Source organism: Zingiber officinale, chromosome 8A (genome assembly GCF_018446385.1).
Source record: "Zingiber officinale cultivar Zhangliang chromosome 8A, Zo_v1.1, whole genome shotgun sequence".
In the NCBI taxonomy this organism is placed as follows: domain Eukaryota; kingdom Viridiplantae; phylum Streptophyta; class Magnoliopsida; order Zingiberales; family Zingiberaceae; genus Zingiber; species Zingiber officinale.
In genome coordinates, this window is record NC_056000.1 from 31,991,747 (window position 1) to 32,004,609 (window position 12,863).

General features: G+C 44.4%; 1 protein-coding gene across 1 annotated transcript; it reads right to left on the bottom strand.

Moving 5' to 3' along the window:
* Nucleotides 1-9,627: 9,627 nt before the first annotated feature.
* On the bottom strand, nt 9,628-12,163 carry LOC122011796 (jasmonate-induced oxygenase 1-like). The gene is made up of 3 exons (XM_042568181.1): nt 11,696-12,163; nt 11,293-11,617; nt 9,628-9,943 (listed from the first exon to the last, which is right to left on the bottom strand). Exons 1-3 carry the CDS (start codon nt 12,157-12,159, stop codon nt 9,698-9,700), a joined length of 1,035 nt encoding a protein of 344 aa, XP_042424115.1. The 5' UTR covers nt 12,160-12,163; the 3' UTR covers nt 9,628-9,697.
* Between the last annotated feature and the right edge of the window lie 700 nt (nt 12,164-12,863).

A 12,863-nucleotide genomic window follows, 5' to 3' on the forward strand; every position in this document is an offset into this window, starting at 1 on the left:
TTTTTGCTCTTGGTTGCTTGTCTAATCACCGTGCGTATTTGAACCGCGTGACTCGTGAGCCCTAAGTTTTGTTGAGCTTTTGTGATGCCAAGGCTGGGTCCTCTAGCTGCTGTTCAGTAATCTACAAGTCAGGTTTTCCATTGTCGATCCACGAACTCCGAGACGGGGGTTTATAATCGCCGGTCCGACTCTGGGATTTTGCGTCGCCGCTCGACGATCTTCTGAACGGGATATTTATGGTCGCCGCCTCGACCCTAGAGTTTAACATCGCCGCTCGACGATCTTCAGGCCGGGGTGTTTATAATCGCCGATACGACTCTAGAGTTTAACGTCGTCGTTCGACGGTCTTCAGGCCAGGGGGTTTATAGTCGCCGGTCCGACTCTAGAATTTAACGTCGCTGCTCGACGGTCTTCAGGACGGGGGGTTATAGTCGTCGGTCCGACTTTAGAGTTTAACGTCACCACTCGACGATTTAAGGAAGCTCGGTCGTTCGGCGTGCACTAATTATGTCTTTTCATGATCTTATTCCTGCATTCAAAGGATAGCGTAGAACGGGAATACACTCAATTAATTACATAGGCGCACCTTTTCATCCAGCTCGATATGGCTGGAGGTGGTTTGCACTCCACGGTCGTTCCAATCGTCGCCCGTCTTGATCTTGGAGGTAGTAGGCACCCGATCAGAGCTTCTCAATGACCTTGAAGGGTCCGTCCCAGGGAGCCTCCAGCTTGCTTACATCACCGACTGGCTTTACCTTCTTTCATACTAGATCACCGACTTGGAATGCTCTGGGGATTACTCTTCTATTGTAATTTTGCTTCATCCTCTGCCGGTACGTCATTAGCTGAACAACTGCTTTAGCTCGTGCCTCATCTAACAAATCCAGCTCCAGCTGCCTCCGCTCGGTGTTGTCCGCGCCGTATTACTGCACCCGATTGGATTCGATCCGAACCTCTATTGGCACGACAGCCTCTCCTCCGTACACCAAGTGGAACGGCGTGACCCCCGTTCCTTCCTTAGGAGTCGTGCGGAGTACCCATAAGACGTCGGGGAGTTCGTCCACCCAGCTGCCCCTGAGGTGGTCGAGTCGAACCCTCAGAATTCGAAGAATTTCCTGGTTGGCGACTTCGGCTTGTCCGTTACTCTGCGGGTATGCTACAGGTGTGAAGTGTTGCTCGATGTCGGACTCTTCGTACCATTCTTAGAGCTCCTGTCCGACGAACTGCCGCCCATTGTTGGACACGAGCCGCCTTGGAATGTCGAACCGACATATGAGATGCAATCAAATGAATTTTTTGACCATCTGCTCGGTGATTTTGGCTAGTGGCTCTGGCTCAACCCATTTGGAGAAGTAGTCCACCGCTACCATTAGGTACTTCCTTTGCCCGGTCGCCATAGGTAAGGGCCCACGATATCCATGCCCCACTGGTCGAACGACAGATACCATGGATGCCTTCATCTCCTCTGTCAGTCGGTGGGAGAAACTGTGGTATTTCTGGCAGGAAAGGCAAGTGGCTACGGTCCGAGCGGCGTCTTCCTGGAGAGTTGGCTAGAAGTACTCGGCCAGCAAAATCTTTCTTGCTAATGATCGGCCGCCTGGGTGTCCCTTGCAGGATCCTTGATGCACTTCCTTCAATATATATTCCGCGTCCTCCGAGCTGACGCACTTTAAAAGTGGCCGGGAAAAAGCTTTCTTGTAAAGCAGGTCCCCAATAAGGGTGAACCGACCGGCTCTCCTCCTAAGAAGCTGGGCTTCATCTCGGTCGGATGGAGTGACTCTTGATCGTAAAAACTCTACTATAGCCATCCTCCAGTCACTGGTGAACGTGAGGCCCTCCATCTTGTCAATATGCGCTGCTAAGGATACCTGCGCGATTGCTTGTTGAGCCCCGATCGGTGTTATTGAACTAGCCAGCTTTGCCAACTCATTTGCTGCCTGGTTGTCCGCTCGAGGAATTTTTTGCACGACCACCTCGCCAAAGCTGGTCTTGAGCCTTTCGAAGGCCTCCACGTAGAGCCTGAGCCTTGCATTGTTGACCTCAAAAACTCTCGAGAGTTGCTGAGCGGCAAGCTGAGAGTCAGAGAAGATAATCACTCGACTTGCTCCCACATGTCGGGCGGTCTGCAGTCCCACTATGAGCGCTTCATATTCCGCCTCATTATTAGTAGCTCGATAATCCAACCGAACGGGCAGATGCACCCGCTCTTCCTGTGGTGAGATTAACAGAACGTCGACTCCGCTCCCGAGTCGAATTGATGACCCGTCCACATAGACCTTCCAGGAAGCCTCAGGCTCGGGGCTCTGTACTTCCGTTACGAAGTCCGCTAGGGATTGCACTTTAATTACCAAGCAGGGTTGATATTGGATGTCGAATTCACTGAGCTCCGTTGTCCACTTGATAAGCCGCCCGGATGCTTCTGGGTTTAGGAGTACCCTCCCCAGCGGGCTGTTCATCATGATGATGATAGTATGCGCCAAAAAATAAGGGCGGAGCCTCCGTGCGGACAGGACTAGTGCGAACGCGAGCTTCTCGAGACCAGTGTAGCGGGATTCAGCTTCTTTTAAGATGTGGCTCAGGAAATACACAGTCTGATCCTCTCTATTTCCCTTCACCAGCACCGAGCCAACAGCATGCTCGGTTGACGACAGGTATATACGGAGCGGCTTGTTGGGGTTGCAAAGTTACAAACATAGTCCCATATTGAAAACTCATGGAAAAGATCATGGGTTTATAAGAGAAAAGATATCTCCATTAGCGTGAGGCCTTTTGGGGAGAGCCCAAGAGCAAAACCATGAGGGCTTAGGCCCAAAGTGGACAATATCATGCTATTGTAGAGATATCTAATTTTTTTTCGATCCTACAATTGGTATCAGAGTCCGGACTGCCAGAAGGTTTAACCGCCGACTGTGCACAAGAGCTATGGTCTTATTGATCCATGTGGGTACAATATTGACCTCGAACAAAGAAAGTTAGGGCTCCTATGTTCGGATCAAGAGGACCATACACCAGGCAGGAAGTCTTAGTTGCGGCTAGGCAAGGAAGTCCTAGTAGGTCGGGTGGACCGAGGGGCAGAAAGACCTGGTGGGTCGAGGATCGGACATGGGAAGCCTATGGTCCTTTGTTTGAGGGGGGGGGATTGTTGGGGTTGCAAGGTTGCAAACATAGTCCCATATTGAAAACACATGGAAAAGATCATGGGTTTATAAGAGAAAAGATATCTCTATTGGCGTGAGACCTTTTGGGGAGAGCCCAAGAGCAAAACCATGAGGGCTTAGGCCCAAAGTGGACAATATCATGCAATTGTAGAGATATCTAAATTCTTTTCGATCCTACACGGCTCGCCTACGTTTAGCTTAGCAAGTACAGGTAACGAACTGAGATATGCCTTCAAGTCTTCAAATGTCCGATCACACTCCTCGTCCCACTAAAATTTGGTAGCTCTACGCAGGATCTTGAAGAAAGGTAAGCTTCGGTCGGCCGTTCTGGAGATGAATCGTGATAATGCCGTTATCCGCCCGGTAAGGCGTTGTACTTCCCTCAGGTTTCTGGGAGGCGGCATATCTTGCAGTGCTTTCACCTTGCTAGGGTTCGCCTCTATGCCCCGCTCGGTTACGATGTAACTAAGGAAGCGTCCGCCTTTCGCTCCGAACAAACACTTTTGGGGGTTTAGCTTGACTCCGTACATCCTCAGTATTTGGCAGGTTGCCTCTATATCTGCACAAATATCCACCGCTCGGAAAGATTTAATAAGTATATCATTCACGTACACCTCTAGGTTGCGCCCGATTTGCTCCCGGAACACTTTGTTCATTAGCCTTTGATATGTAGCCCCGACGTTCTTCAACCTGAACAGCATCACGTTGTAGCAATAAGTCCCGTCCGCAGTAACGAAGCTCACTTTGTCTTGATCTTCCCGGGCGAGCGGCACTTGGTGGTAACCCTGATATGCATCCATCATGCATATCAGTTCACATCCAGCGGTGGAGTCTACCAGTTGGTCGATTCGGGGCAGAGGGTAGAAATCCTTCGGGCACGCCTTATTTAGGTCACTGAAGTCGATGCAGACTCTCCATTTGTTGCCGGGCTTGGAGACTAGCACCACATTCGCGAGCCAGCTCGGGAATTGCACTTCCTGTATATGGTCGGCTTCCAGAAGCTTCTCGACTTCATCTTGGATGATGACATTCTGTTCGACGCTGAAGTCCCTTTTCCTTTGCTTCACTGGCCGAGCGTCCGACCGAACATGAAGCTCGTGCTGCGCCACACTTGGCGAGACTCCTGGCAGTTCGTGAGTCGACTAAGCGAAGACGTCGCAGTTTTGTTGGAGACATCTGCTCAGCTTCTCCTTCTGGCTTGCCTCCAGGTCGGATGCTATGAACGTAGTGGCATCTGGTCGGGCAGGGTGAATCGGTACCTCCTCCTTTTCTTCATAAACTAACGTTGGAGGCTTTTCAGTTATGGTATTTACCTCGAGACGCGATGTTTTCCACACGGACCTGGACTCAGCTCGGACCATTTCCACATAGCATCGCCGGGTGGTTAGCTGGTCTCCTCGGACTCCGCCCGCTTGGTCTTCCACAGGGAACTTGATCTTCTGGCAGAAAGTGGAGACAATCGCTCAGAATTCGTTGAGTGCGGGTCTCCCCAATATGACATTGTAAGAGGAGGGGGCATCGACCACTATGAAGTTAGTTGTTCTCGTTCTTCGCAAGACCTCGTTGCTAGTGAATCCATACAAGGGTGTTGTCATCGGGAGCAGCTTGGCACAATCAATTTGTAGTTGGTCGAACACCTTTTTGAAGGTAATGTTGACCGAGCTGCCTGTATCAATAAAAATATGGTGAATAGTATAATTTGCTATTACCGCTCGGATGATGAGTGTGTCGTCGTGCGGTACTTCAACTCCTTCCAGGTCCCTAGGTCCGAAGCTGATCTCGGGACCCCGTGCTCGTTCTTGACTGCAGCCTACTGCATGAATCCTTAGCTGTCGAGCGTGTGATTTCTGGCTCTGTTGGAATCTCCTCCCGTAGGGCCCCCTGCGATGATGTTGATTTCGCCCCGAGCGGTATTGGTTCGATTTTCCTCCTCCCGAGCGGAGGGCCTCGCTCGCTCCTGTGAGGCTCGGGGGGTTGGCCCTTGGCGGATGATGATGCTGCCGCTCGACCGACTCCCTGGCCCCACGTCGTCCGGTGTCCTGGTGTCGGGGGCGCCGATCAGGTGAAGGGGATCGGCGGCGATAGCTCCTAGGCGCGGGGTGAGCGATCGGCGGAAGGCTCCGACAGTCACGGGTGTTGTGAGTGGCTGACTAGTGAAGTGAACAGAACATGGGAGTCCATACCTTTCCCTTTTGCTTAGGCCGATCAGCCGCCACATGTTGGACAGCCTACGGTCTTGATTCGTGGTGTGGACGTACTCCTTCGGCTCGAGGTCCTCTTGGCGGTTGATGGCTCGTTGGTTGCCTCCGCTTGGCAGGCGCCAGCGGATCGGCTGGTGTTTCTTTTCTTCTTGTCGCCTGGGCTTCCTCCACATTGATGTATTCATTGGCTTTGTGCAGCATATGGTCGTAGCTACGAGGCGGCTTTCTGATGAGTGAGCGGAAGAAATCACCGTCCACAAACCCTTGTGTGAACGCATTCATCATGGTCTCCGAGGTGACTGTCGGGATATCCATGGCCACCTGGTTGAAGCGTTGGATGTAAACTCGGAGCGTCTCCCTCGGGCCTTGTTTTATGGCGAACAAGCTGACGCTGGTCTTCTGGTAGCGACGGCTGCTTGCGAAATGATAAAGGAAAACCGTGCGGAATTCTTTAAAGCTTGTGATCGATCCGTCCGGCAGCTTTCAGAACCACCGTTGCGCCGATCTCGAAAGGGTGGTGAGAAATACCCTACACTTTACACCATCTGTATATTGATGTAAAGTGGTCGTGTTGCCGAACTTACCCAGATGGTCATCCGGGTCGGTGGTCCCGTTATATTCTCCGATCATTGGGGGTGTGTAGTGCCTTGGCAGTGGATCCTAAAAAATGGCCTCGAAAAATTGTCGATTGATCCGCTCGGGGGATGACTCAGCCCGGGGCGCCTTCCCCTTCATAGCATCCCGTACGAGCACTTCATCCGATGACCCTTAATTGGCCTGTGCCAGCTCGGACGGAGTCTGGAATAATGCCCGATGAAATGGAATAGGGGCGGGCGGCGCATTCCCTGGAGTGTCGGTCTGACCTTTATTCTGCACCCATGTGGAGTATTGCTCCGGCCGATCCTCCTCCGCCGCTCGGCCACCTGACGCCGAAGTTGCCTGTTGTGCTAACCGCTCGGCTAGCGCCTTCTGTTGCTGCTGCTCCACGATTTTTGCCACTCTTGCCTCAATAAGGGCGTCGAGCTCCTCCTGAGAGAGTGTCACCGTGTGTGGTCATCCAGCTCCTTCCATCTTCTCTGCTCGGATTCAGGTGCGTTCCCATAGACGGCGCCAATTTGATCCTGTCTGAGCTGTGAGTTGATGAAAGCTGGGGACGTGGCGCTATCTGCTGGCTCCGCGTAGACACCAGGATGACGTGGACCTCCGGCGAACCTGCAACAAAAGTCGGGTCGGGAAGGGGTTCCCGGCGACAACCCTCCGAAGCTAAAGTCAGGCGAGGAGAAAGCTGAAGCAAAATAAGGAGAACTGTAGCTACAGTATCGTTGATTGCATACCTCCGTTGAAGTCTGGGGGTCCTTATATAGGCCCCCGGGGGGTGCGTGCACGCTCATCGACGCGTGCGCTTTCCCAAACATACCTCAAAATGGATGTGTCAGAAAAGCACGTCTGATGCCATACCATAACCGTCCGAGCATATCTCTGATATGACAGTGAAAACTTCCACCGTAGGATTCTCTATCTGGTCCGGTCGCCGACCATGCTGTCTGTCGGCGGCACATATCTCGAAAAGGATATCTCTAGGCGTCCCCTTTGTACTTTTCTGCACCTTCTGCCTTTTATCGGGCCGAGCGGGATAGACGCTCGGCCATACTGGTCGTCCGGGGGGACGCAGGCGGGGCCGAGCAAGTGGGCCGCTCGGTCATATGCTTGGATGAAATAGCGCCACTGTTGGCCTACGACCTAGCTGAGAGGCCGCTCGGCCCAACCAGCTGTCGTATACAAATTCCTGAGCGTTGGAAACTCGACCCTTAGTCGAGTTATCTCCGTGCCGACCTGGCCTCCTGCTGCGGTCGGTCAGCGAGGTGGCCTCCCGCTCGGCTCACATTTTACATTGATTGTCTCGACCTTGACTTCCACGTGCCATTAACCTCTGTCCGTACGAGACCCCTCCTTTGCTACCGGATCACGCAGTTAGAGCTTTCCTTTACCAACATGCAATCCTCTTTGACCTACTTAAACTTTCCTTTGTCTAACCTCATTTAGAACTAGTCACTCGGTAGATTTCCACCTTACCTAGCCTTAGTTAAAACTTTCCATTATTTAACATCTAGTTAGAATTTCTCTTAATAAGTATCCAGTCCTCCCTTGACCTACTTTACTTTTCTCTCATATATTTTTAAGGTGACGTTTGGTTTATGAGTTTGGTAATGAGGGAATGGATTCATTCTCAAACCTTGTGTTTGGTTGATGGGAATAGAATCAAGATTTTGGAATGAAACCCAAAATTTTGAGTATGGATGAAATCCACCCCCTCCCTTGAGTTTTGATAAATAAGAATGTAAATTAAGTTTAAGACAAAAATACCCTTAGTATATTTGTTCAATTTTTTTAATTTCACATTCTCTCTCCTTGTTCTCTCTCATCATATTTTCTCTCTCCTTATTTTATTATTACACTTTCTCTCTCAACACACTTTCTCTTTCCTCATTCTTTCTCATTACACATTCTCTACCATTTTCTCTCTATATTCTCTCCTATCATACACTCTCTCTCCTCATTTTCTCTCCATCACACTTTCTCTCCCATTACACACTTTCTTCTTATTTTTTCATCATACTTTCTCTCTCCTCAATCTCTCTTATCATACTCTCTCTCCTCATTTTCTCTCATCACAGTTTCTCTCTCTTCATTCTCCTCATCACACTCTATCTTTATTTTCTCTAATCATACTTTCTCTCTCAGCACACTTTCTCTCTCAGCACACTTTCTCTCTCATCATACTTTCTTTCTCCTCAGGCTCTCATTTTCTCTCATCACACTTTCTCTCTCTTCATTTTTTCCTATCTCTCTTTCTCTCTCAACCCACTTTCTCTCTCAACTCACTTTCTCTCTCATCATACTTTCTCTCTCCTCACTTTTCCATTTTCTCTCATAATACTTTCTCTCTTTATTTTTTCTATTACTCTTTCTCTCTTAGCATACTTTCTCTCTTCTCAGTCTCTCATTTTCTCTCATCACACTTTTTCTCTCTTCATTTTTTTTTCATCACTCTTTCTCTCTCAATTCATGTTCTCTCTCATCGTACTTTCTCTCTCCTCACTCTTTTATTTTCTCTCATAATACTTTCTCTCTCTTTATTTTTTCCCCTCACTCTTTCTCTCTCAGCACACTTTATCTCTTATCATACTTTTTCTCTTCTCAATCTCTCTTATCATGCATTCTCTCCTCATTTTCTCTCATCATATTTTCTCTCTCTTTATTTTTTCCCAATACACTTTCTCTCTCATCATTTCTCTCATCATATGTTTCTCTCACATTAAACTTTCTCTCTCGTCCAATTTTTTTTCTTATTTTCCTGTAAGGGTAAAAAAGAAAATTTAGGTTAATTCTGATTGAAAATATTTAACTAACCAAACATCATTTTTAAGAATGATACCCAAGCTCATACTCATTCCCATTCCATAATACTATGATACTCATTCCCATTCCGATTCCTAAGAGAGAACCAAACGCCTCCTAAATATTGAAACCCAAATTTAAATCAATTCGAGTTTAGTTAAATTAGTTAACCTGAGGACGATTTTACAAAATATTTCATTATTGTATACCTTCCAAAATTATCCTTAGAGTCAAAATACTCCTATAATATAATGTTAATCAATATTGTAGCAAATGTGTCCATTATAATTCGTCTTTAGATTAATTAAAAATAATAAAAAAATAAAATGTAAAATGATAATTCTAATTAGTTTCATTAACTATCCTAAAGTTATCGATTCAATCCTATGAAAATTTTCCATCAGCCACAAGGATAAATCAAGAAACGCACACGATGGCCAATCCAAAAACCTAGTATCCTTTGGTTATGCTTCTCATTTGGAGAGAAAATTCTTATAAATATATCGTAACTGGAGTTCGAACCACGAATACCTAAATGACAATTTAAATATCTTACCGTGACACTATGACCTCGAGACTTAGATTACTTGAAGATTTAGTAACGAGAAGTAAATCCTATAATTTTAATAATATTGATCATACGTGAAGTATTAATATTATCGTAGCTATAATTCATAGCTACTTTAATATATTTTATTAATGTTAATAAAAAATTAAATGTTAATAACAACTAGTTATAATAATATCAAAAATAAAAATAATATTGAAAAGTAAACATGAAAATGATGACGACACTTTTTTTATAATAAATGAAATAGAGACGTTCTTCTAACAACTCCAATAAATAAAAAAGTGTCCTTTTAATATTTTTATCCATTTTTAATTTTATTTAATAATTTTTGAAAAACAATGATGAATATTTTCGTCCATGATTATTAATCATGTGTTTGTGAGTAAGTCCACGTGGGATTTGCCGCCGGGCCCCCGCATCCTGATCTGCATCTTGTAGTCCTTGTACTTCATTGGCTTATATTTGGCGGGCTCGGCACGTGTCACGAACTCATTGGCGGGGGTGATTACTAGGTCATCTTGCGGGTTGTGAAAGTAGGCGATGGAGAGCCTCTCGACGGCGGCGTTCACGATCACGCGATGCTCCACGCTCTGGTATTTACCGTTCGTCAGCACCTGCATGTTCCATGCAAATTCTATTTTTTTTTTATTTTTTTTCAAAAAAATAATTTTTTATTCAGATAAAATATTTATTTTAATCCCTCTTAATTTTTAAATAATCAAAACACAAATTAATTTGACAAAAATTTTAAAATTATCCAATATTTAAAGAATCATCAAATGTGTATCACTAAAACTAGAAATGAGTCGAACGTGTTCAGGACAAAGTTGATGTTTGATTTAGTAAAAGTTTATTTATATTTGTTCAATAAATTAATTAAATAAATAAGATTGAATAATTATTAAATTAAATAAATAAATTTAAATATGTTTAATTTATTAACAGTGAATAACGTTTCATAAATAATATTTTTAAATCATGATTATTAATAAAACTCTTATTAAGATATGAAATAATAAAGAAACTTTTAAAATAAATAAATAAGTTTGTATTATTAAGTTCAATAATCAACTAAATAAATTTAAAATGTATAAATTTTAAATAATCAAATAAATTTGAATTTAGAATTCAATAACATCTAAATGGAACATGATCAAGCCAAATTTAAACCAAACTCAAACTTATAAAAAAAATAAAGTCAAGTTTAAGTCAAGCTCAAACTCATTAAAAAAATTAAGCCAACGCTTGAACAATCATTTCAACGATTAGTTTTATTTTAGGCTTGACTAGTTGACTTAACTTGACTCGATTAATTTATCAAACAAACTTAAATACTACAAAACTTACTCGACTTAACTCATTTACAACTCTAAACATCCCTTTTGTAAAAATCATCAAATAGATAGCCCACCGTATATTTTATCACAGAATACTATTATTTTAGCCGTCAATCTTAATTGCTACACCATTATAATAGCTCTTACTTCTAGCGCTTATGATAAAAAAATATTTTGATATAATAATATTCAAGATTTAAGATTTAAAATTTAAAGTTTTAGATTTTAAGATTTTGCTATAACTACTTAACTAGTTGCTACAATTATTTTAAAATAATTTAACTAGTTGATATAATTATTTTAAAGTAATTTTTATCGATTAAAAGTGATTTTAATAAAATTTAAATAATTTGATCAGGTTGGTAAATAATATTTTGATATGATAATATTTTATATATAATAAATTTGAATATTTTAGAAAATAAGCGTATTAGTTAGATAATTTTAAATGTAAAGTATTGGGAAAAAAAATGAAATGCATGATTTAGTAAATTATTGTATCCATTAATTTAATAAATGAATAATGGGTAAGAAAATATATAAGAATTAGCATATAAAATATGTTTTAAAATTTTGACTTTACTTTAAAAAAATAATAAAATACTGGGCGAAATTGAAAATTAGACCTGGATTTGATCGCCGATGTTGACGATGAGGCCACCAAGGACAGGGTCGACGGTGATCCACTCGCCGGCGTGGCGGACCTGAAGCCCCTTGACGTGGTCGTCCGGAAGAAGCACGGTGAGGCCGCCGGGGTCGGAGTGCGGCGACAGACCCAGGGCGAGCTCCGGCTGCGGGCACTTGGGGTAGTAGTTTATTCTCACCGCCGCCCCCGCCGCCCCGAACGCCGCCTCCATGAACCCTTCCTCCACCCCCAGCGCTGCCGATATCGCCTTCTTCACCTGCTCAATTACCTTCCCCACCGCCCCACAGTACTCCTCTGTCTTCTCCCTACGTTCAATTCCGAGAAAGCATTATAAACAAATTCCTCTGTTTTCAATTAAACTTCGACGATCGCATTGATCTTACCTCAATTTAGGCGGCGAGGAGGGCCATTTAGCGTGGTCGGAGGGAGGGGAGAGGTGGAGGAAGAAGTAGTCTCCCCAGTCTAGGAGGGCGCCCTTGGTGACGCCGAGTCGACTGCCGTAGCCCTCGAACGTCGCCGGAGAGTTCGCGTACCGCTGCTTCTCCTCCATTGGCAGCGCGAAGAAGTCGTGCCACGCGCGCCGCGCCGCCGCAGCGCTCCCGATACCGTGGTTCACCAACTGGAAGAAGCCCCAGTCCCGGCACGCCGCCCGCACTGCCTCCGTCGCACCTCCTGCCGCCAGCGAGGAGAAATCGATCACCGGAACACCCTTAGCTAGTCCGGCCTTGGTGGCAGTCAAGTCGGGCCGCTCGGAGGGCGGCTTGACGTACCGGTCGGGGATAGTGTCCCCGCCGGCGAGGGTTTGGACCCGGACGACGGGCTCCGGCCACTCCACTATCGCCTCCATGGCTAATGGCTCGTTTCTGGCAGCGTTTGCACGGGGGAGCCGCCGAAACTTATAGGCAGCAAAATTCTATGGACACTTACATTCACGCCCTCAATTTATTTTAGAGCTTACACATTGGGCGTTAATATTTGACGTTAATGCCAACTTGTCATTAATGCGTTCAAGCAATTGAATAAAACACATTGGCATTAACACGTTGATGATGCTCTAAAATATATCAAATCATTAAAGTCTCTTTATTTAAAAAATAAAAATAAATTTCAATAATTTAATAGCACTTATAGTATAATTTAAAACATTTATAATAAAATTTATAGCACCTACAATGTAAATAGATACTAAAATAATTTACTTGGAAGGAAAAGGAGGGAAGGGAAAGACTGACTACTCCTGTTTAATTTCTTGTCACGTGGAACGTGGAAGTGAACGTGGTCGTGCCACTGCTGTTTGCGTCTCTAATTCAATTAAGTACTCTACTTAGTATCCACTCTTCCAGTTCGTTGCATTCATATTAATTATTTTATTAAAAATTTTATTCTAAATTAAAAAAAAATATTAAAAAATCTTTACATTAATTACCTTATCTATTCTTTAAAATTTATAATTATAAATAGTATTTTTTTAAAATTTAAATAATAAATTTCTTTCTCTAAACATTATAAAAGAGAAAGAAAAAAATAGAAAAACTAATATATGATAGTAAA

Excerpts from the sequence above, each read along its gene's own strand:
- LOC122011796 (XM_042568181.1), bottom strand. The coding sequence starts at position 12,159 with ATGGAGGCGATAGTGGAGTGGCCGGAGCCCGTCGTCCGGGTCCAAACC. Across the intron at positions 11,618-11,695 it reads TCCTCGCCGCCTAAATTGAG|GGAGAAGACAGAGGAGTACT; the intron begins GTAAGATCAATG and ends AATTGAACGTAG. Across the intron at positions 9,944-11,292 it reads ACATCGGCGATCAAATCCAG|GTGCTGACGAACGGTAAATA; the intron begins GTCTAATTTTCA and ends TGGAACATGCAG.